Below are 24396 nucleotides of genomic sequence, written 5' to 3' on the forward strand. Positions count from 1 at the left end.
CCTAGGCGAGATGTACACCCCCTCGAACACATCTCCAGTGACATGTCTACAATTATATCCTACAGCCCATTTCAAGTAAACCCCATCTACCCAGAACTCAACATATATACATCCTTCATCATCATATATAGTCTTGTCTACACATCCTGACATACATCTTCACCTATAGACATCTCATACTCTACCTGACATACGGCCATATTCGAATGACCCAAGGTCCCACGGTTAACCAGACATGTATCTGATCAACAATGGGTTAAGAGAGTGACCAGGTTTAGCTGGTAAATAATAGTAGCTGCTGATGTAGCAGAGCTGTAGAGCGCAGCGTGTGTTCACTACATTGTATACGTGTGTTTTCCTGCACTTTGTTGTGCCCCCGGCCTATGCTGAGTGCACGCTTCCCTTGTGTATGTGGATTAACGTCTGGACCTGGGACACAGAGACACAACGTGATCCCTGATATCAGCAGAGCACTATAAATGATGGATGTAGCAGAGCCGGACATCACAAGCCAGGCCTATGTCTGCCCTGCAGTTACCTGCACCCTGCTCCTTTGCACTGCAAGGTAACCCTCATCTACTGCCAGGACCTCAGACCTCCAGGACTAGGCCTTCTCTCCAGGTGTCTCCACCTCCAGGACTAGGCCTTCTCTCCTGATGTCTCCACCTCCAGGACTAGGCCTTCTCTCCAGGTGTCTCCACCTCCAGGACTAGGCCTTCTCTCCAGGTGTCTCCACCTCCAGGACTAGGCCTTCTCTCCTGATGTCTCCACCTCCAGGACTAGGCCTTCTCTCCTGATGTCTCCACCTCCAGGACTAGGCCTTCTCTCCAGGTGTCTCCACCTCCAGGACTAGGCCTTCTCTCCAGGTGTCTCCACCTCCAGGACTAGGCCTTCTCTCCTGATGTCTCCACCTCCAGGACTAGGCCTTCTCTCCAGGTGTCTTCACCTCCAGGACTAGGCCTTCTCTCCAGGTGTCTCCACCGCCAGGACCAGGCCTTCTCTCCAGGTGTCTCCACCTCCAGGACTAGGCCTTCTCTCCTGATGTCTCCACCTCCAGGACTAGGCCTTCTCTCCAGGTGTCTTCACCTCCAGGACTAGGCCTTCTCTCCTGATGTCTACACCTCCAGGACTAGGCCTTCTCTCCAGGTGTCTCCACCTCCAGGACTAGGCCTTCTCTCCAGGTGTCTCCACCTCCAGGACTAGGCCTTCTCTCTAGGTGTCTCCACCTCCAGGACTAGGCCTTCTCTCCAGGTGTCTTCACCTCCAGGGCTAGGCCTTCTCTCCAGGTGTCTTCACCTCCAGGACTAGGCCTTCTCTCCAGGTGTCTCCACCGCCAGGACCAGGCCTTCTCTCCAGGTGTCTCCACCTCCAGGACTAGGCCTTCTCTCCAGGTGTCTCCACCTCCAGGACTAGGCCTTCTCTCCTGATGTCTCCACCTCCAGGACTAGGCCTTCTCTCCTGATGTCTACACCTCCAGGACTAGTCCTTCCTACGATAGTTCAGATGATGATCCCCACCAGGAATCTCTATCCACTTGCTGGATCTTTTACGAGGGTGAAATCTATTCTGAGGACATCTATGGGATCTTCTTGTAAAATGTGAAAATCTCCAGCTACATTTATGGACAGCGTTGCATCTTCTGATCCACATCTGTCGATCTTCTCTCTGATCTCATGCTAGAGATGCACTCTTTCCTGATTTCGAGATTTCTTAATCTACTCAGGTCTTCTGCTCTCTTCGATCTAGTGCCAGAGATCTCATCTCACGGAATCTCTATTCCTGTGATATTACCTGACCGTTTGTCCTCGCACCTTGTGCTTTTTCCATCACGCACACTGCTCTTCTCTTAGATACTGGTGATAGTCGTCCTTATTGAATCACTGCTAAAGATCAACTCTAAATGGTCCATTACTGGATCTCTGTTTCTCTTGGTTTGTAGTTAAATCTCATCAAGCGTGTTCTCTCTCTTTTCAGATCACACAATGGAGATTGTTGCCCAATTTTTTTCAATGCCGGAAACCTACTCTGATCTGCTCCAAAGACCAGAGGCCTAATCCTGTGTGATCTACTGCAGAAGACCCGATTCCCTCTAATCAAAGTCATCTGCTTCTCTATGAGTTACTGGAGGTCGGCTCCTGTCTACTTCTGTACGGAGATTAAACCCTCTCCACTGGAGTAAATCTGTTCTGGAGATCTGCCCTGTGACGGCTTCTCTCATCCTATGTAATATCACATGTAATACACTCACCCCTATCAGGGCGTTCCCTGATGTGGCGCCCCGTAGCAGTCACTAGGATGGTAGTCACACCCCCGATGGAGGTGTAGGGGGTATAGAGGAGGATGGAGGTGTCGGGGGGTATAGAGGAGGATGGAGGTAGGTGTGTGTGTGGGGTATAGAGGAGGATGGAGGTGTGTGTGGGGGGGTAAAGAGGAGGATGGAGGTAGGTGTGTGGGGGGGTATAGAGAAGGATGGAGGTAGGTGTGTGTGTGGTATAGAGGAGGATGGAGGTGTGTGGGAGGAAAAGAGAAGGATGAAGGTGTGAGGTGGGTTATGTAGGAGGATGGAGGTAGGTGTGTGTGGGGGGGTATAGAGGAGGATGAAGGTAGGTGTGGGGGGGGGTTTAGAGGAGGATGGAGGTGGGGGGTATAGAGGAGGATGGAGGTGTCGGGGGGTATAGAGGAGGATGAAGGTGTGGGGGGGTATAGAGGAGGATGGAGGTAGGTGGGGGGGTATAGAGGAGGATGGAGGTAGGTGTGTGTGTGTGTGGGGTATAGAGGAGGATGGAGGTGTGTGTGGGGGGGTAAAGAGGAGGATGGAGGTAGGTGTGTGTGTGGTATAGAGGAGGATGGAGGTGTGTGGGAGGAAAAGAGAAGGATGAAGGTGTGAGGTGGGTTATGTAGGAGGATGGAGGTAGGTGTGTGTGTGTGGGGGTATAGAGGAGGATGGAGGTAGGTGTGTGTGGGGGTATAGAGGAGGATGGAGGTAGGTGTGTGGGGGGGTATAGAGGAGGATGAAGGTAGGTGTGTGTGGGGGGTATAGAGGAGGATGGAGGTGTGGTATGTAGGAGGATGGAGGTAGGTGTGCGTGGGGGGGGTATAGAGGAGGATGGAGGTAGGTGTGTGTGTGGGGGTATAGAGGAGGATGGAGGTAGGTGTGTGTGTGGGGGGGGGTATAGCGGAGGATGGAGGTAGGTGTGTGGGGGGGTATAGAGGAGGAGGATGAAGGTAGGTGTGTGGGGGGTATAGAGGAGGATGGAGGTGTGGTATGTAGGAGGATGGAGGTAGGTGTGTGGGGGGGGTATAGCGGAGGATGGAGGTAGGTGTGTGGGGGGGTATAGAGGAGGATGAAGGTAGGTGTGTGGGGAGGTATAATGGAGGATGGAGGTAGGTGTGTGTGGGGGGGGCAGGGTATAGAGGTAGGTGTGTGGGGGGGGTATAGAGAAGGATGAAGGTAGGTGTGTGTGGGGGGTATAGAGGTAGGTGTATGTGGGGGGTATAGAGGAGGATGGAGGTAGGTGTGTGGGGGGGTGTATAGAGGAGGATGGAGGTAGGTGTGTGGTGGGGTATGTAGGAGGATGAAGGTGTGAGGTGAGGTATGTAGGAGGATGGAGGTGTGAGGTGGGGTATGTAGGAGGATGAAGGTGTGAGGTTGGGTATGTAGGAGGATGAAGGTGTGAGGTATGTAGGAGGATGAAGGTGTGAGATGGGGTATGTAGGATGAAGGTGTGAGGTGGGGTATGTAGGAGGATGGAAGTGTGAGGTGAGGTATGCAGGAGGATGAAGGTGTGAGGTATGTAGGAGGATGGAGGTGTGAGGTGAGGTATGTAGGAGGATGGAGGTGTGAGGTGGGGTATGTAGGAGGATAAAGGTGTGAGGTGGGGTATGTAGGATGAAGGTGTGAGGTGGGGTATGTAGGATGAAGGTGTGAGGTGGTGTATGTAGGAGGATGGAGGTGTGAGGTGGGGTATGTAGGAGGATGGAGGTGTGAGGTGGGGTATGTAGGAGGCTGGAGGTGTGAGGTGGGGTATGTAGGAGGCTGGAGGTGTGAGGTGGGGTATGCAGGAGGATGGAGGTGTGAGGTGGGGTATGCAGGAGGATGAAGGTGTGAGGTGGGGTATGCTGGAGGTGTGAGGTGGGGTATGCAGGAGGCTGGAGGTGTGAGGTGGGGTATGCAGGAGGCTGGAGGTGTGAGGTGGGGTATGTAGGAGGCTGGAGGTGTGAGGTGGGGTATGTAGGAGGATGGAGGTGTGGTATGTAGGAGGATGGAGGTGTGAGGTGGGGTATGTAGGAGGATGGAGGTGTGAGGTGGGGTATGTAGGATGGAGGTGTGAGGTGGGGTATGTAGGATGGAGGTGTAAGGTGGGGTATGTAGGATGGAGGTGTAAGGTGGGGTATGTAGGATGGAGGTGTAAGGTGGGGTATGTAGGAGGCTGGAGGTGTGAGGTGGGGTATGTAGGAGGCTGGAGGTGTGAGGTGGGGTATGTAGGAGGATGGAGGTGTGAGGTGGGGTATGCAGGAGGATGGAGGTGTGAGGTGGGGTATGCTGGAGGTGTGAGGTGGGGTATGCTGGAGGTGTGAGGTGGGGTATGTAGGAGGCTGGAGGTGTGAGGTGGGGTATGTAGGAGGCTGGAGGTGTGAGGTGGGGTATGTAGGAGGCTGGAGGTGTGAGGTGGGGTATGTAGGAGGATGGAGGTGTGAGGTGGGGTATGTAGGAGGATGGAGGTGTGAGGTGGGGTATGTAGGAGGCTGGAGGTGTGAGGTGGGGTATGTAGGAGGATGGAGGTGTGAGGTGGGGTATGTAGGAGGATGGAGGTGTGAGGTGGGGTATGTAGGAGGATGGAGGTGTGAGGTGGGGTATGTAGGATGGAGGTGTGAGGTGGGGTATGTAGGATGGAGGTGTAAGGTGGGGTATGTAGGAGGCTGGAGGTGTGAGGTGGGGTATGTAGGAGGCTGGAGGTGTGAGGTGGGGTATGTAGGAGGATGGAGGTGTGAGGTGGGGTATGTAGGAGGATGGAGGTGTGAGGTGGGGTATGTAGGAGGATGGAGGTGTGAGGTGGGGTATGCAGGAGGATGGAGGTGTGAGGTGGGGTATGTAGGAGGCTGGAGGTGTGAGGTGGGGTATGTAGGAGGATGGAGGTGTGAGGTGGGGTATGTAGGAGGCTGGAGGTGTGAGGTGGGGTATGTAGGAGGCTGGAGGTGTGAGGTGGGGTATGTAGGAGGCTGGAGGTGTGAGGTGGGGTATGTAGGAGGCTGGAGGTGTGAGGTGGGGTATGTAGGAGGCTGGAGGTGTGAGGTGGGGTATGTAGGAGGATGGAGGTGTGAGGTGGGGTATGTAGGAGGATGGAGGTGTGAGGTGGGGTATGCAGGAGGATGGAGGTGTGAGGTGGGGTATGCTGGAGGTGTGAGGTGGGGTATGTAGGAGGATGGAGGTGTGAGGTGGGGTATGTAGGAGGTGTGAGGTGGGGTATGTAGGAGGCTGGAGGTGTGAGGTGGGGTATGTAGGAGGCTGGAGGTGTGAGGTGGGGTATGTAGGATGGAGGTGTGAGGTGGGGTATGTAGGAGGCTGGAGGTGTGAGGTGGGGTATGCAGGAGGATGGAGGTGTGAGGTGGGGTATGTAGGAGGCTGGAGGTGTGAGGTGGGGTATGTAGGAGGATGGAGGTGTGAGGTGGGGTATGTAGGATGGAGGTGTGAGGTGGGGTATGTAGGAGGCTGGAGGTGTGAGGTGGGGTATGTAGGAGGATGGAGGTGTGAGGTGGGGTATGTAGGATGGAGGTGTGAGGTGGGGTATGTAGGAGGCTGGAGGTGTGAGGTGGGGTATGCAGGAGGCTGGAGGTGTGAGGTGGGGTATGCAGGAGGCTGGAGGTGTGAGGTGGGGTATGTAGGAGGCTGGAGGTGTGAGGTGGGGTATGTAGGAGGTGTGAGGTGGGGTATGTAGGAGGCTGGAGGTGTGAGGTGGGGTATGTAGGAGGCTGGAGGTGTGAGGTGGGGTATGTAGGAGGATGGAGGTGTGAGGTGGGGTATGTAGGAGGCTGGAGGTGTGAGGTGGGGTATGTAGGAGGATGGAGGTGTGAGGTGGGGTATGTAGGAGGATGGAGGTGTGAGGTGGGGTATGTAGGAGGCTGGAGGTGTGAGGTGGGGTATGCAGGAGGATGGAGGTGTGAGGTGGGGTATGTAGGAGGCTGGAGGTGTGAGGTGGGGTATGTAGGAGGATGGAGGTGTGAGGTGGGGTATGCAGGAGGCTGGAGGTGTGAGGTGGGGTATGTAGGAGGTGTGAGGTGGGGTATGTAGGAGGCTGGAGGTGTGAGGTGGGGTATGTAGGAGGCTGGAGGTGTGAGGTGGGGTATGCAGGAGGATGGAGGTGTGAGGTGGGGTATGTAGGAGGTGTGAGGTGTGAGGTGGGGTATGTAGGAGGTGTGAGGTGGGGTATGTAGGAGGCTGGAGGTGTGAGGTGGGGTATGTAGGAGGCTGGAGGTGTGAGGTGGGGTATGTAGGAGGATGGAGGTGTGAGGTGGGGTATGTAGGAGGCTGGAGGTGTGAGGTGGGGTATGTAGGAGGCTGGAGGTGTGAGGTGGGGTATGTAGGAGGATGGAGGTGTGAGGTGGGGTATGTAGGAGGCTGGAGGTGTGAGGTGGGGTATGCAGGAGGATGGAGGTGTGAGGTGGGGTATGTAGGAGGCTGGAGGTGTGAGGTGGGGTATGTAGGAGGATGGAGGTGTGAGGTGGGGTATGTAGGAGGATGGAGGTGTGAGGTGGGGTATGTAGGAGGCTGGAGGTGTGAGGTGGGGTATGTAGGAGGATGGAGGTGTGAGGTGGTGTAACCAATCTGAGATCCATTGATCTACACCCATGAGAGTCAGGCCCCTACATCAGCATACACAATAGCAACAACTGATAAAATCCAACATGGCCGACAAACTTTTCTGTAGAGCTGTGGGTCTCTGCTCTGTTTGTAATGGCGCTGGCAGGCAGCAGTACCTACAATCTCTGTCTCATGTCAGCCACACGATCGGCCGATCTCATCGGCAGCAGATAGAAGTAGGAGCCACGTGTGTCTCTGGGCGGTACCTGTTCCTTTAAGCGGAGCGGTCACATGAGTAGGTGTGGCTATTGACGCCACGGACCTCGGAAGGGCGTGGTCAGGCCTTTCTTGTTTATAAGCAGTAGGATGTGTGGTAGGAGGGGCGGGGCCTGAGAACTCCCGGGCGACCTGTCAAACTCATCCTGCTAGGTGATTGGCTGCCGTCTCACGAGGGGCGGTAGCTTTGCTCTTCTTTTTTCCCTCCGCCTCGTTATTGTTAGGGGGCGTGTCTGCAGTGGGGAGGCGGGAAGGTAGTCAGCTGGTCGCCCTGTGATTGGCTGAGGGCGTGTCCTGCACCTAAGCAGCGCTGGGATTGGTTGCCTGCCGATGGTAGCGGGGCTGCGGCTGCTGGATGCTACACACAGAGCCCGGAGCTCGGGGACGATGAGAACGAGCGGCCGGTCCGGACGGCGGCGGAAGAGACGAGAGGGGCCCCGGGGGGAGGACGCAGCGGAGGCGGCACAGGCGAGAGACCCACTGTGATATATGTGTGTGTGAGGGCCCCCAGCCTGCGGGAGAGGGGCCCCCGGGGGCGGAGCCAGAGAGAGGGGGGGGGCAGCTATATATCCTGTCATATATATATATATATACCCCCCTATAGTGCAGGGATAGAGGGGCCCCCGGGGGCGGAGCCAGAGAGAGGGGGGGCAGCTATATATCCTGTCATACATATATATATATATATATATATACCCCCCTATAGTGCAGGGATAGAGGGGCCCCCGGGGGCGGAGCCAGAGAGAGGGGGGGGCAGCTATATATCCTGTCATACATATATATATATACCCCCCCTATAGTGCAGGGATAGAGGGGCCCCCGGGGGCGGAGCCAGAGAGAGGGGGGGCAGCTATATATCCTGTCATACATATATATATATACCCCCCTATAGTGCAGGGATAGAGGGGCCCCCGGGGGCGGAGCCAGAGAGAGGGGGGGCAGCTATACATCCTGTTATATATATATATATATATATATATATATATATATATATACCGCCCTATAGTGCAGGGATAGAGGGGCCCCCGGGGGCGGAGCCAGAGAGAGGGGGGGCAGCTATATATCCTGTCATACATATATATATATATATATATACCGCCCTATAGTGCAGGGATAGAGGGGCCCCTGGGGGCGGAGCCAGAGAGGGGGGGGGCAGCTATACATCCTGTCATATATATATATATATATACCCCCCTATAGTGCAGGGATAGAGGGGCCCCCTGGGGGCGGAGCCAGAGAGGGGGGGCAGCTATACATCCTGTCATATATATATATATACCCCCCTATAGTGCAGGGATAGAGGGGCCCCTGGGGGCGGAGCCAGAGAGGGGGGGCAGCTATACATCCTGTCATATATATATATATATATATATACCCCCCTATAGTGCAGGGATAGAGGGGCCCCTGGGGGCGGAGCCAGAGAGGGGGGGCAGCTATATATCCTGTCATATATATATATATATATATATATATATATATATATATATATATATATACACCCCCCTATAGTGCAGGGATAGAGGGGCCCCCTGGGGGCGGATCCAGAGAGGGGGGGCAGCTATATATCCTGTCATATATATATATATATATATATATATATATATATATATACCCCCCTATAGTGCTGGGATAGAGGGGCCCCTGGGGGCGGAGCCAGAGAGGGGGGGCAGCTATACATCCTGTCATATATATATATATATATATACCCCCCTATAGTGCAGGGATAAAGGGGCCCCCTGGGGGCGGAGCCAGAGAGGGGGGGCAGCTATACATCCTGTCATATATATACACCCCCCCCCCATAGTGCAGGGATAGAGGGGCCCCTGGGGGCGGAGCCAGAGAGGGGGGGGGGAGGGCAGCTATTCATCCTGTCATATATATACACCCCCCCCCCCCCCCCCCCCATAGTGCAGGGATAGAGGGGCCCCTGGGGGCGGAGCCAGAGAGAGGGGGGGAGGGCAGCTATACATCCTGTCATATATATACACACCCCCCATAGTGCAGGGATAGAGGGGCCCCCGGGGGCGGAGCCAGAGAGAGGGGGGGAGGGCAGCTATACATCCTGTCATATATATACACACCCCCCATAGTGCAGGGATAGAGGGGCCCCCGGGGGCGGAGCCAGAGAGAGGGGGGGAGGGCAGCTATACATCCTGTCATATATATATACCCCCCCCATAGTGCAGGGATAGAGGGGCCCCCGGGGGCGGAGCCAGAGAGAGGGGGGGAGGGCAGCTATACATCCTGTCATACATATATATATACCCCCCTATAGTGCAGGGATAGAGGGTCCCCTGGGGGTGGAGCCAGAGAGAGGGGGGGAGGGCAGCTATACATCCTGTCATATATATACACCCCCCCCATAGTGCAGGGATAGAGGGGCCCCTGGGGGCGGAGCCAGAGTGAGGGGGGGAGGGCAGCTATACATCCTGTCATATATATATATATATATATATATATACCCCCCTATAGTGCAGGGATAGAGGGTCCCCTGGGGGTGGAGCCAGAGAGAGGGGGGGAGGGCAGCTATACATCCTGTCATATATATACACCCCCCCCATAGTGCAGGGATAGAGGGGCCCCTGGGGGCGGAGCCAGAGTGAGGGGGGGAGGGCAGCTATACATCCTGTCATATATATATACCCCCCTATAGTGCAGGAATAGAGGGACCCCTGGGGGCGGAGCCAGAGAGGGGGGGGCAGCTATACATCCTGATATATATATATACCCCCTATAATGCAGGGATGGAGGGGCCCCGGAGGCGGAGCCAGAGAGAGGGGGGGGGCAGCTATACATCTATACAGCTATACATCATATATACCCCCCCCCTGTAGTGCAGGGATAGAGGGGCCCCCAGGGGTGGTGGCAGAGAGAAGCTCTGTAGTGCACATATATCCCCTCCCCCTGTAGTGCACATATACATCTGGTTATATATATCCCCCCCCTCCCCCTGTAGTGCCTGTATACATCTGGTTATATATATACCCCCCCTCCCCCTGTAGTGCACATATACATCTGGTTATATATATCCCCTCCCCCTGTAGTGCACGTATACATCCGGTTATATATATATATACCCCCCCCCCCTTCCCCTGTAGTGCACATATACATCCGGTTATATGAACCCCCCCCCCCCCCCCCCCCGTAGTGCATGTATACATCCTGTTATATATATATACCCCCCCTCCCCCTGTAGTGCACATATACATCCGGTTATATATATACCCCCCCTCCCCCTGTAGTGCACATATACATCCGGTTATATATACCCCCCCCTCCCCCTGTAGTGCTCATATACATCCTGTTATATATATACCCCCCCCTCCCCCTGTAGTGCACATATACATCCGGTTATATATACCCCCCCTCCCCCTATAGTGCATGTATACATCCTGTTATATATGTACGGCCCTGTGCACACGTCAGGAATATCTCTCCCTCCTGTAGAGTCCGTGCTGGACAATAAGTTCAAAAACTATAGATCTTCTCCGATATTTGTCTGGAATTCCAACACTGATGCCGCATAGAACCCTATGGAAGCATCCGGAATCCTGGACCAGGCAGCCCTCATCGGGAGGGCATACACTTACATGTGTCTGATTGGCTCCTGGCCCTGTCAGTCACTCTCCTGTCTAGGGGCAGCATTATACCTCCGGCCACAAGAGGGCGCTCTCTCCCCCTCAGGGCTGTGACGCCGCTCGCAGTGAAGGGAGGGCGATGGCTAAGGAGGGCATCCTGCTGCAGAGAGTATGGCTTTTAATAGTCAGGAAATACTGCGGGTTTACTAAAGCTTTCTGACCATAGAACGCCCATGGACGTGTGCATGGGGCCTTAAAGAGGCACATCTCTTTCTTCTGGAGGTGGTGGAAGGGTGTGAGTGTTGTTCCCTCAAAGATGTGAGCACTTGTTGGCCATGGTCCTCACAGTGGTTTAGAGGGGGTCCTCCCTCTTCTCATTCTATGAGTAACCCTCTTGTCTCTCCACAGACCCATCTTAATGGATACTGACCTGGATTATGAGAGGCCCAATGTGGAAACCATTAAATGTGTGGTAGTGGGAGACAACGCTGTGGGGAAGACCCGACTGATCTGTGCCCGAGCCTGCAATGCAACGCTTACCCAGTACCAGCTCCTTGCCACCCATGTACCCACCGTGTGGGCCATTGACCAGTACAGAGTGTGCCAAGAGGTAGATGATAACTGGTGAATAAAGGGGCATCGGTGGTGGATCATGTGAATGGTTAATGTTAGGGGTCATCCTGTACTATTCCCCACAGGTCCTAGAGAGATCACGCGATGTTGTGGATGAGGTCAGCGTCTCCTTGCGCCTATGGGATACATTTGGAGACCACCACAAGGATCGTCGATTTGCTTATGGGAGGTGAGGAGGCTCTGTGGGGTTAGTGTTCAATATCTGGGTCAAAACATATATAAAAAAGATACAGGGGAGTGTGGCCTGGTGGGCAAGGGAGATGCAGGAGAACACGGTACAATGGCCACAGGGGATGCAGGAGAACATGGTATGATGGCCACTGAAGATGCAGGAGAACATGATATGATATGGCCACTGAAGATGCAGGAGAACATGATATGATATGGCCACTGAAGATGCAGGAGAACATGATATGATATGGCCACTGAAGATGCAGGAGAACATGATATGATATGGCCACTGAAGATGCAGGAGAACATGATATGATATGGCCACTGAAGATGCAGGAGAACATGATATGATATGGCCACTGAAGATGCAGGAGAACATGATATGATATGGCCACTGAAGATGCAGGAGAACATGATATGATGTGGCCACTGAAGATGCAGGAGAACATGATATGATGTGGCCACTGAAGATGCAGGAGAACATGATATGATGTGGCCACTGAAGATGCAGGAGAACATGATATGATGTGGCCACTGAAGATGCAGGAGAACATGATATGATGTGGCCACTGAAGATGCAGGAGAACATGATATGATGTGGCCACTGAAGATGCAGGAGAACATGATATGATGTGGCCACTGAAGATGCAGGAGAACATGATATGATGTGGCCACTGAAGATGCAGGAGAACATGATATGATGTGGCCACTGAAGATGCAGGAGAACATGATATGATGTGGCCACTGAAGATGCAGGAGAACATGATATGATGTGGCCACTGAAGATGCAGGAGAACATGATATGATGTGGCCACTGAAGATGCAGGAGAACATGATATGATGTGGCCACTGAAGATGCAGGAGAACATGATATGATGTGGCCACTGAAGATGCAGGAGAACATGATATGATGTGGCCACTGAAGATGCAGGAGAACATGATATGATGTGGCCACTGAAGATGCAGGAGAACATGATATGATGTGGCCACTGAAGATGCAGGAGAACATTGTACGATGGCCATGAAGGATGCAGAAGAACACTACGGTGGTCATTGGGCAAGCAGGAGAACATGATATGATGGCCACGTGGGATGCTGGAGAACACTGTACAATGGCCATGTGGATGCAAGAGGACACAATACGATGGGCAAAGGGGATGCAAAAAGGTTTGGTAAGGTTTTCAGAAGGGAATCGGGAGCACACGGAACAATAGGCGAAGGGGATGCAGGAGAATACATTACAATGGCCAGAGGATGCAGAAGAACCTGGTAAATAGGCGAATGGGATGCATAAGGGTTTGGCCAGGGGGTCAAGGACATGCAGGAGAGCATTGTGGAGTGGGCATAGAAAGGGGGCAATGGTAAACGGCAAAAAACTGGGTTGAGTATGAAGGACCTGCCTAATACAGTGTTCACATTACTTTTTGGATGAATGTTGTGTTTGGTTATAGTTCTGCTGTGACTATTGGTGTGTGTGTGTGTCTCTCTATGAAAGATGGTGAGTTGCTGCTGATGGCACCCCCTACAGCTTTGTTTTTGAATTGTATGAGCTCCTTATCACATAGAGGTCATCTCTCCCTTAATGGATCCTGGCCTATAGACTTCAGTGCAATCCCATGTGTCTTCTTATACCCCCATGTGACCACGACCCTGGCACAGGACAAGATTTGGTGTGTGTGTCGGCTGCTGATATCTCTGGAATGTTCTCCTGTATCTACATGCTCCCTGTGTTTATTATATGTGCGTGGAGACTCAGCTGGGTATGACAACTATTTACCCCCCCCCCCTTACATGTTCTGCTCACAATGGCTGTACTATTCTATGCTGGTAACACTGCTGGGTGTGTATATTTCTGTGAGAAGATATATAGAGAAACATGTGAGACTATATGTTGGAGAAGGTATCTGTCAGTGTGAGACGACCTATGGAGATGGTACCTGTGAGTGTGAGAATAAATGGAAAAGTCACATGTTAATGTGATGGACCGACGTGAGGAGAGATGCATGTTTAAGTCCATGGAGACAGAGACTTGTAGGTGTGTCCTCTTTGCCCCTGATGGTTGGGTTGTCATCCTCTGCAGGTCAGACGTGGTGGTGCTTTGCTTCTCTTTGGCTAACCCTCATTCTCTGCGTCATGTCAAGAGCATGTGGATGTCGGAAATCAAACATTTCTGCCCCCGGACTCCAGTGGTGCTGGTGGGGTGTCAGCTGGACCTGCGATATGCCGACTTGGATGCTGTGAACAGAGCCCGCCGCCCTCTGGCAAAGTGAGTTTGCTGTCTGTAGTTTATTAAGCCTATGAGCTGAGTTTTTATACTTACTTACCATATATCTTTTTGCCTCAGACCTATAAAGCCTACAGACATCCTGTCTCCAGAGGCCGGGCATGAAGTGGCCAAGGAACTAGGAATCCCCTATTATGAGACCAGCGTGGTGGCACAGTTCGGGGTGAAGGATGTCTTCGACAATGCTATCCGGGCAGCCCTAATTTCCAGAAGACATTTACAGTTTTGGAAGTCACACTTAAAGAAAGTTCAACGTCCTTTGCTCCAAGCCCCATTCCTACCTCCGAAGCCCCCTCCACCCATCATACACCTCCCAGATCCTCCTCAATGTAATGGCCAAGGTCCCGCTGCCCTGTTCTCCACTCCACTGTGTGCTGATGTGGTGTTCCAGTTGCTCAATGGACAGAAAATCTTTGCCCATAAAGTCTATTTGGCCACTGCCTGTTCCAAATTTTATGACCTCTTCACATTGGAGTTGCTGCCTGTGGAGATTAATGATGAGAAGATGACACAACAGAGTTCGGATGTGACCGAACTGCTGTGGACCAGGAACCTTGCTGTGGATGGAAAACACGAGGCCTTAAATGGACAGTCACCTACTCTAAGGACTTCTGATGGGGAATATGATTGTGGTGATGATTTGAGCATTGGGGCAGTTGCTCCTCTCGGTTGGGGAAGAAAACTATCCGATTGGGGTAGAGGTTTTGTCAGCATCAAGATAGACACTGTAGACGATCCACTGACACAACGCAAAAGGCCAATGATGGTGGTCCAGATGGATGGGCTAATCCAGGAGCAGCCGCTTAGGGCAGTGCTGGAGTACTTATATACAGGACACCTAAACCAGAGCCGGGCCGAACTCATGCAGATTGCCACCATAGCTGAGGCCTTGGAGGTGTTTGACTTGCGTATGATGGTCTCCAACCTGCTGAACAAAGAAGGCTTCATGAACCAGGAGATAACAAAAGCTTTCCATGTGAGGAGAGCCAACCGGATCCGGGAGTGTCTGAGCCGAGGTCTCTTCTCCGGTATGGACCCATGTTTATGTCATTTGTTAGTTAGGTCTCAGCAAATCAGGAGCACAGACTTCTGGGTAGTTCACATAGCATTACTTCCACGTTCCATGAATTTCCCTAGGGACAATTCAGTGCATGACAGGCTACACTTAACGTCACAGCTACCCATAAACACATGTAGCATATGCCATCATGATAAAAACAAAGTACACCCCTTTTGTCCTTTATCAAATCCCATTCTTAAAAGGTAAATGCAACCTCAGATATGCAACAGAGTCAGTGTCGAAATGAAGACAGAAAGCAGCTTGTGAAATCTCTGGGGGGGAGGGGGGTTGTCGTCTCGCCACTCACCTTGGGATATGGAGAGCCAAGAGAAAAACTAAGGAGACATGTGCCAGTCTTTACATGTCCATGACAATGGTTTACTTATTACGGTTCCGTCTTTTATTGTGCAGGGTAACATGTTCTTTATTGGTACCGCCTGACATCGCGTGCACTGCTTTTTCTACAGCAGTCTTTCAGATTAAGGCTATGTTCACACACACACACACACACACACACACACACACACACTTTGGGATGTTCTTCAGCTTCATCCTGCATTTACGAGTCTTGGCTAAGACGGAACAAGCCGTACTGGATTCCTGAGGGTGGATCACAGTGGATGAAGAAGCCATGGTGCTCCTGATTGGGATCAGGTTAGGGGACCACAGGCCATTTTTCCACTTGGATAGGTAGATTATAACCACTTCAGGGATAGCAATTTCCTCAGGCTGCAGGTGGATGTTCTTCTACCACAATGCCCTGTGATGTAGACCGCTGTATAGGAAAGGCTATCATGCCATCATTATCGATTCCAATTAGCTTGTATGGCTGCGGCCTTAGTGCGGATTACAGTCCAGGTTTCTTGTAGTCTTACCTGGTTTGCCTATCCCTCCACTAAACGTGAATCTATCCTCCCATCAGATGTGGTGTTTACAGTGGACGACGGCCCCGTGCCTGCCCACAAGCCGCTTCTGATTGCAAACTGTGACTGGATGGTGGCCATGTTCCGGGGCTCGTTCCGAGAGAGCTTCACCCGAGGGGTAATGTGACTTGTTGTCCGTGCATGTTATCCAGGAGGATGTGTATAATAAAATGTTTGCAGGCACCAACTGAACTACTAGTCGAATAGCCAGAACACCTGGTGCAGCTCCACACAACATATAACCGCATATAACCTTTACTATAACACTTTGCTTTGTGTGTCTTGCTCTGATGATGATCTGTAAGTTGCAACAGAAGAAAAATAGTCTGGCACTACGCAGTATGTGCTTCTGATAGGGGGGAAGGAACCTTTGACATACAGAAAGCATGCAATGTTGGTGGTGCTCTATATTATATGCAGCAAGCAATTGACAGTCTTCATTGAAGAAAGAAAAAATATATAAACTTCTTTATTTCATCTGTAAGGGTGAGTGCACACTACGGAATTGCCGCGTATGACCCGCAGCGGATTCTGTAGCTCGTACCCACACACCTCCGCCTGTGCCATAGACACTATTCTATGCACGGGCGGATTCCGCATTCCGCCGAAAGAATTGACATGTCACTTTTTTCGGCGGGAATGCGGAATCCGCCCATGCATAGAATAGTGTTTATGGCACGGGCGGAGATGCATGCTGCCGCGTGCGGGTACTAGTGACGGAATCAGCCGTGGGAAATCTGTAGCGTGCACGCACCCTTACAGAGATGACGCCCCGGAATGAAGTGCAACTAGCGCGAAACGGCCGTCTGTCGTCCTCTGTTACCTGTTTCTGAATGTTTGAAGTTACAGATGAAATAAATAACTTTATAATTTTATGCAGCTAAGGGTGAGTGCCTTACTCTTTTCTCTATGAAGACTCTGATGTTGTTCTGTACTCCACTCATATCAAGAGTAGCACGGAGACTGTCTGTGCGGCACTTGCACCTTAGTTGAATTTTCTATTATTTGGTCTGCTGCATTGTATTGTTGGAGATCTATCCCAGAACTACTGTTCTGTGTGGTTGTGTTACTGCCCTGCTAAAGAGTATACAGCAGGAAGGATGAGCGGTCTCCTACTGTATGTTGCCTGGTGTCAGGGACCGCACAGTTTACATCGTGTATAGCTGATGACTGCTGTAATTTTCACAATATCTTGCATTTATGAGTACATGAGTATGTTCGCTGACACATTGATAGAAGCTTCTTATACTTTTCACAGGTCTCTCTGCCCGGCACCTCATCCTCCTGCCTGCGGGCAGTTCTGGAGTATCTGTATCTGGGTCACTTCTCACCGAGACCTGATCTGGATTGTATGGATCTCCTTATCCTGAGTAACCGGCTGTGTCTTCCACACCTGCAGGCTCTGACTGGTGAGCAGCCCCAGGGGTTAGTGGTCCACATACTACAAGTACACGGGATCAGGATGCATACAGCTATGGAGGTCCCCTACGATCCGTCCTAGGATCCATGAGCTCACATCACCCTTTAAAAGGCGGATGTCCTCTAGATATTATGTCCTCGCTCTCTGTGAAGTAGATGATGCGTGAGGGACACGCTGTGCTCTCATCCTCTATAGATTATCAATGTGACCTCCAGATTGTGAGATCAGGATCAATACAAACTTTCCAGCGGCTGCTGTGAACTTCCACACGTTTATGCCTGTATGCTTTTGGGACTCCATTATTAACTCCATAGTAATGCCTCAAGGGTTGAGGAAACCACCATTCAGAGACTTTGTTGCATGTAACCTGTCTCTGTTCTTATTGCAGAACAACACGCTGTGGATGAGCTCCTGGCATCCTTCGTGCAGGGTGCAGATATAGATGGACAAGTCCTCTTATATCTGGACATCGCACAGGTGAGCCACCTCTGCGGAGTGATCAACGGGCGATGATGCCAAGTGACTGCTGGTTTCCTCCTCCGAGAAACTGCTGCTAGATGGCCCTCCTCCAAGAAACCACTGCTAGATGGCCCTCCTCCTCCGAGAAACTGCTGCTAGATGGCCCTCCTTTTCCTAGAAGTTGATGTCAGAAGTCCATCTGGCATTGAGAAGTTAATGCCAGATGGGTCTCCTTCTCGAAGAAGCTGTTGCTAGATGGGGCCTCCCTGATACTAGATGGCCTTCCTCTGATGAGGAGTGGATGGCAGATGGGTCTTCCCCTCCGAGGTGCTGCTATATGGCTTTCCTCCTCCGATGAGCTGATGCCTAATTGGCCTCCAACTCCGAGGAGCTGTGACTAGATGAACCTTCTCTAATTGTCAGTCACGGTTTAGATTCATTTAGTACTTCAGGGGGTTATAAAAAGGATTTCTGCATGTGAATGGCTGCTTGGCTGCCCGGGTACTATGTCTTTTTTTTTCATTCCTTAGTTCCATAATGCCAAGCAGCTGACGGACTGGTGCCTCCATTACATCTGCACTAACTACAATGCTGTGTGCCGAAAGTTTCCCAGGGAGATGAAGTACACGTCACCAGGTAAGTCTGTGCTGCGTTGCACGTGGGTCACTGCTGTATGGAAGAGGGGAACACAGAGGAAACATGGCGGTGTGGGAACAAAGTTTCCTGCTACAATATCTTCTCTATATGTCCCTAGGTAACAAGAGCCACTTTGAGCGCTGTCGTTGGCCCCCTGTGTGGTATCTAAAGGAGGAAGATCGCTACCTTCGCTGCAAGAAGGAGCGTGAGCGTGAAGAGGAGCTGATCCGTAAGCAGCATAGCAAGAGTAAGTGGTGCTTCTGGCGCCCAACGTCCTCCACATCTTCATCGTCTGTGTCCTAAGGCCGGCAGCTCCTGTGCCTTCCATGGAGGAGAAGATGAAACTGTTGCTGACAATCTCCAGCTCGTGTACTACTCTGCTTCTGCGGGGCCTCCTTTTTAAATACTATTGCACTATACGGACCACACAAGCCAATGGCGACAATAACCACTTGGGAAATTCCTAAACCTGGAGAAACCACAAGTAAAATTGTGACCACCGAGCATCTAGCCAAAAATTCTAGATAATCTTGTGTGATCACTGCTGAGTACACTGCGGTGGCCGGGAGCGATACCTAGTGCTGTTACTCTATAAGTCAGTATTTGCTGTGATTGAGAGAGGTAGGGATATAGTATTATATGGAGCTGTGCAGCTGTACTTGGGGCTGCTTTATGGTGGGCTGTCAATCTACAGGGTGCGTAGAACAGGCTGAAGTAGACATAGAGCCTATGACCGATCAGTCCCTCTTCTACCATCTCAGCCTTCCTTTTACATGATGCATCTTACGTGATGGGGATTCCCGTTTCTTTATTCATGTCTTTAACGCGGTCAGAACATTTCTTCCCCTATTACATGCACAAGTGCATGTATGTAGTGGCATTACACGCATGTGCATGCACTTTAGGGTTTTTGCTACATTTCACTAGTCCTTTTTGTATTACTTGTGTATTGAAGTGCACCTTGTGGCATACAGGACGTTTTGCTGTGGCAGCAATCGATGCTCAGGCGTGTGGGGTTTCTCACTTGGCGTCGTGTGGCCTTTTATAACACACAATGTAGATTTCAGTATTAACTTTTTTCCTGGTCTTACATTTCAAGTTGTGTGGGCACCAACCCCGCAAGACATGGCATGACCCATATATTATTCACGTTATCGAAAGGTGGACCGTGGCAGGTTAATAGAGGATGTGTCCGGTATATAGGGCCATGCTTTGACATACTGGTATTACACTGAAAGCTGGTGTGCTGTGAGGGGTTGGTACATGTATTATATGGCATCTAGTGGTGGTACACTATATGGGTATGGCATCAAGGGGTGGTATACTGTAAAGTATCACAACGAGGGGTTGTATGAAGTAGCGAGACAAGGTGTGGTATGTTGTATGGGATCATGGCAAGGGGTTTCTGGTTTGGAGCTGCTTTATTCTCCCATTTAGCCATTCCCTTATCTTCTGTAATAACCTATTATAATGTGATTATTGGAGTTACCGAGCAATGTAGCGTGGAATCCTACAAGCAACTATGATGACGTTCTTTCAGGGAATACTACGCCTTGTAGTCCCCATCCACCCAGCAGTTGTAGCCTATCAGTATTTAGCGGTGGGATCATTCAGAAGGTTGCAGATATAGTGTTCAGTATTAGGTTCTCGGAGATTGGCGCAATGTTTACATCTTCCTGATGCAGCCTTACAGCCAAGAGAACGTGGACGCGATGGGTTGTAGACTATGATGGACAAGGCGAGGATTGTTCAGGTTTAGGCAGCAATGCTCTCTCTGGAGGTCAGGCCTGATATTATATACCTTCCTGGATGGTCCAGCCTTATAGCATGGAGGGGACCATGCAGTACACGATGGACATGACATAACAGACTGTGGCCTCCTGACTCTGATATCCTGTAGCATGCAGTAAACAATTGACATTTTTTTTTCTCTTCACCACCTTCCATCTCTCCTTTGAGATGTGACTCTTCAGAAGTTGCTTCTGCTGTGACCTCCATCCTGGATACGCTTAGATCTCCGACCTACAACTCTCACCAGAAGCCTGACTTCCCAGCACGGAAGGGAAATGAGACACACTTTCTATTGTTGTTTGGACTTTCTTTTTTTACGCTAATCGCCTCAGTCCTTCACCCAAGATGCCAAAACAGCTGCCACGTTCCTTCTCCAAGTCCTGGGGAGGAGCCATGTAGGGAGGCTCTTCCTTCACGACTAATCTCACATGTTTACAGCACAAAACCCGTCCTGCAAAAAAAAACAACAACAAACAAACCTGCTTCACAACCTCTGTGCCTTTACAAACCCAATGGGAACTGGGCAAGTAGTATCCTGTCACCGTAGTATTCTGACAGATGAAAATCCCGGCTGGGATGTTGTCAAGCCCTCTAGCTCCACCAATCTCGCATGCCACCCCTTCCACCTGTTTGAATGGTTTGGTCCATTGCATTTGCTTATTCCTTAGCTCATCCTTAGTTGGCTGTTTAGTCCATGTTACCTTTGTGTTCCTAATCTCCCCACCTTCATGCTACCTGTGGTATGATCCATGCTCTAGGGCAGGGGTGGGGAACCTTTTCCATGTCGAGGGCCGGTCGGGCGTTAATAAAATCATTCGAGGGCCGCATACCGTGTGCGGCAGTTAGTAGCGTGGGTTAGCAGCACCCGGGGCAAGGCAAAGTATTGTTCACCTAGTTCCCCTGCTATTGTAGTTAACCCCCCCCCAGTGATGCCCCTTGTAGTCTAGTTAACCCCCAAGTCATGTCCCTGGTAGCCTAGTTAACCCCCATCAGGCATGTCCCTGGTAGCCTAGTTAACCCCCAAGTCATGTCCCTGGTAGCCTAGTTAACCCCCATCAGGCATGTCCCTGGTAGCCTAGTTAACCCCCATCAGTCATGTCCCAGGTGGCCTAGTTAACCCCCATCAGTCATGTCCCTGGTGGCCTAGTTAACCCCCATCAGTCATGTCCCTGGTAGCCTAGTTAACCCCCATCAGGCATGTCCCTGGTAGCCTAGTTAACCCCCATCAGTCATGTCCCAGGTGGCCTAGTTAACCCCCATCAGTCATGTCCCAGGTGGCCTAGTTAACCCCCAAGTCATGCCCCTGGTAGCCTAGTTAACCCCCCCAGTGATGTCCCTGGTGGCCTAGTTAACCCCCATCAGGCATGTCCCTGGTGGCCTAGTTAACCCCCATCAGGCATGTCCCTGGTGGCCTAGTTAACCCCCATCAGGCATGTCCCTGGTGGCCTAGTTAACCCCCATCAGGCATGTCCCTGGTGGCCTAGTTAACCCCCATCAGGCATGTCCCTGGTGGCCTAGTTAACCCCCATCAGGCATGTCCCTGGTGTCCTATTTAACCCTCCATCAGGCATGTCCCTGGTGTCCTATTTAACCCTCCATCAGGCATGTCCCTGGTGGCCTATTTAACCCCCATCAGGCATGTCCCTGGTGGCCTATTTAACCCCCATCAGGCATGTCCCTGGTGGCCTAGTTAACCCCCATCAGGCATGTCCCTGGTGGCCTATTTAACCCCCATCAGGCATGTCCCTGGTGGCCTAGTTAACCCCCATCAGGCATGTCCCTGGTGGCCTAGTTAACCCCCATCAGGCATGTCCCTGGTGGCCTATTTAACCCTCCATCAGGCATATCCCTGGTGGCCTAGTTAACCCCTATCAGGCATGTCCCTGGTGGCCTAGTTAACACCCAAATAAAAAAAATTAACATCTCACTCACCTTACCTCCGTTCCCACGCTGCCCATGTCCTATTCTGTCCCAGGTCCTCTGTGCCGGTCTTCTCCTGCAGGCGGCGCGCGATGAAATGACGTCATCGCGCGCGGCCCGCAGGAGACTGAAGACACGCGCCGCTCTGCTGGGGAAGAAGCCGGCATAGACAGCATCCTCCTGTGTCCGGCAGCTGTCACAGACACCAGAGGATGCTGTGTATGCCGGCTCCTTCCTCCTCCAGAGCAGCGCGCATCACAGGGGAGCTGCGGGCCGCATCGGGAGGTCTCAGGGGCCGGATGCGGCCCGCGGGCCGGAGGTTCCCCACCCCTGCTCTAGGGGTTGTTTGTGATTAAAATAGCAGATTGCTTGCCCTGCTGGCTCTCATCTGAATGTGGCTAAGCTGCAGTACTAGTCCAGCCTGTGGACAGGAGTGGCCTTGCATCCCAGTTGCTGATTGATGAGAGCAACTGCGTTGAAGGAATTTTCCACAACTCTGAACCCTGTGGCTCCTTCCTGCTTGTAGTGATGTGGTCATTCTGTGGGTTCCCAATCAGAAGGGTAGTTGCAATGGTATGATCCATGGAGCATTCTAGAAATAAGAGAAAAGCAGAGCAGCTAATCAGAGTTCAGCATTCATTTTTCTAATTTTCTTTGGTAATGGCAGTGGCAACCTGACGGCTTCTCCACTGGTTGTCTTGGACAAACTCTCGTAAGTCTCCTTGTCTATTCTGTGCCTCTGCTGCTGATGGTGTGACTCCCAATAGGGTGGTTTGAATGTTATATATAATTTTCTTTTGCCTCTTATTAGACTACGTGCCATGACCCATGCTTTTCAGGAGATGTTTGTGATAGGAGTCATGAGGTGTACAATGAAGCATACCATCAAATTACTTAAAGGGGTTGTGCCACCTGATGATAATTCTGATCGCCACCACTGTGTCTCCACACACTTACTGGTTTGGAGTACGGAGGGGTGTAATGTTAGGTGCCAGGATGCAGCGGTGCCGAGCTGAATCAGTGAGGTTACACATGTCTCCAGGGACAGTCCAATCCAATGGGGAGGGGAGTAAAACAATACTTATCTCTCCACAAGGTCCCAACCACCCGCATCTCAGCCTGGCCAACCTAGGCGAAACAAGCTCTCACCACTACAGGGACACAATGGGGACAAACTTAAAAAGAAAGCAATTTTACTAATGCGATACGTTTGCAAAATTGCTTTCTTTTACATTTCCTATCACCGAACAAAAGTATAGGCGATGGGAATACTCCTTTAAGATGATGGTCCTTGAAGTGCCTTATACCTCCCAAGAGACTTCTTGGAACGATACAATCAGTTAATTTTTCAGTTCTTCCTATCACACTGCCTGGGACGCCAAAGTCCATGCTTCCCAATGGGCTATCTAGGATGCTAAGTTTTATGCTTCACATTGGACGGCCAAGGATGCCAAGACACCAATGCCTGGGCCTACCATCTTGGCTACTTGGGATGGAATGTTTCTTTGTGTATTTTCTGTCCTTTTGTTTTGACTGGGCCTAGGACTGCATGGTCTTCCCATGACACTTGTTGCATTATGAGTCTATTATCTTGCTGCTCCTTAATTAGATTGCTGGTATGCTATGGCCTCTGCTTCATCTGCTCGAGATGGTATCCCCCGTGCGTCATCTGACTGCTCGAGATGGTATGGCCCATCGTATTGGTCCAGTTTTGTTGCTGACAAAGTGAAGGTGGTGTACGCTATAGACTATGATTGTAGATTATGGTTGGTTCCTTTCTCTACAATCTTCATGAGCACAGTTGTCGCTCTCCTGTACAAGGCCTTGTGCCGGGGCGCGGTCATGGTGGATGCTTGTTGTGGATGGACGGAGGCCATGCTGCATGATGAATGCTGATGCCTCTGGGAGGGTGGGCTGTGGCATGCTGTGTGTTGGAATAAGCATGGCTGGAGGATGTGACTTCTCTCACCTTCTCATTCCTGGCAGAGACTTGTGGAGCTGAGGGCGATAGAAAACTTTTTTCCTAAAATAAGGGCTGTTTGTAAAGTTTTGTGTTTTTTTTTATTGATGCAACCTTTCTACATGATGGATAGTAACCAGAGACTCTGCCTCCAGCTGCCTGCAACACAAATAAACTTTTCTATGGTTATCCACATGTGCTGCCGTCTGTGATCTATTATACTGCAACTGTCCTGTCTACATGAACATCCCCTCCATTAGTGAGGGCAGTATTATATTAGATATATTCTTGTATATAGGGAGCAGTATTATAGTAGTTATATTCTTGTATATAGGAGCAGTATTATAGTAGTTATGCGGTTCAGGGAAGAAAAAGAGCGCTGCACCTCACACCTATGGCTGATACTAGTGCCCCTAGGCTAAATAAAAAACACATCAGAATTTTGTGTATGAATTGATCAAGCCATACTGCCCCATGTACCATCGT

The 24396-nt window shown here is 51.2% G+C and overlaps 1 protein-coding gene across 2 annotated transcripts; it reads left to right on the top strand.

Moving 5' to 3' along the window:
- The first annotated feature begins 7404 nt into the window (after positions 1-7404).
- Positions 7405-24105, top strand: LOC138797230 (rho-related BTB domain-containing protein 2-like). Of its 2 annotated transcripts, none has more exons than XM_069977079.1 (10): positions 7405-7566; positions 11062-11263; positions 11352-11455; positions 13538-13723; positions 13802-14769; positions 15724-15842; positions 16983-17133; positions 17533-17621; positions 18134-18239; positions 18358-24105. In XM_069977079.1, the coding sequence occupies exons 2-10, from the start codon at positions 11072-11074 to the stop codon at positions 18540-18542; spliced, it is 2100 nt and encodes a 699-aa protein (XP_069833180.1). In that variant the 5' UTR covers positions 7405-7566; positions 11062-11071; the 3' UTR covers positions 18543-24105. The 2 variants fall into 2 exon arrangements, with proteins under 2 accessions (XP_069833180.1, XP_069833179.1); XM_069977078.1 differs by having other exon boundaries at positions 7405-7543.
- The last annotated feature ends 291 nt before the right edge of the window (positions 24106-24396 follow it).

The sequence above is a fragment of the Dendropsophus ebraccatus genome, chromosome 7 (genome assembly GCF_027789765.1).
Source record: "Dendropsophus ebraccatus isolate aDenEbr1 chromosome 7, aDenEbr1.pat, whole genome shotgun sequence".
NCBI lineage: Eukaryota > Metazoa > Chordata > Amphibia > Anura > Hylidae > Dendropsophus > Dendropsophus ebraccatus.

What these genes read in the sequence shown, in the direction of transcription:
- LOC138797230 (XM_069977079.1), top strand. Translation starts at nt 11,072, where the DNA reads ATGGATACTGACCTGGATTATGAGAGGCCCAATGTGGAAACCATTAAA. An exon ending in GAGAGAGCTTCACCCGAGGG is followed by an intron (nt 15,843 to 16,982) that starts GTAATGTGACTT and finishes TACTTTTCACAG; the next exon opens with GTCTCTCTGCCCGGCACCTC. An exon ending in GATGAAGTACACGTCACCAG is followed by an intron (nt 18,240 to 18,357) that starts GTAAGTCTGTGC and finishes ATATGTCCCTAG; the next exon opens with GTAACAAGAGCCACTTTGAG.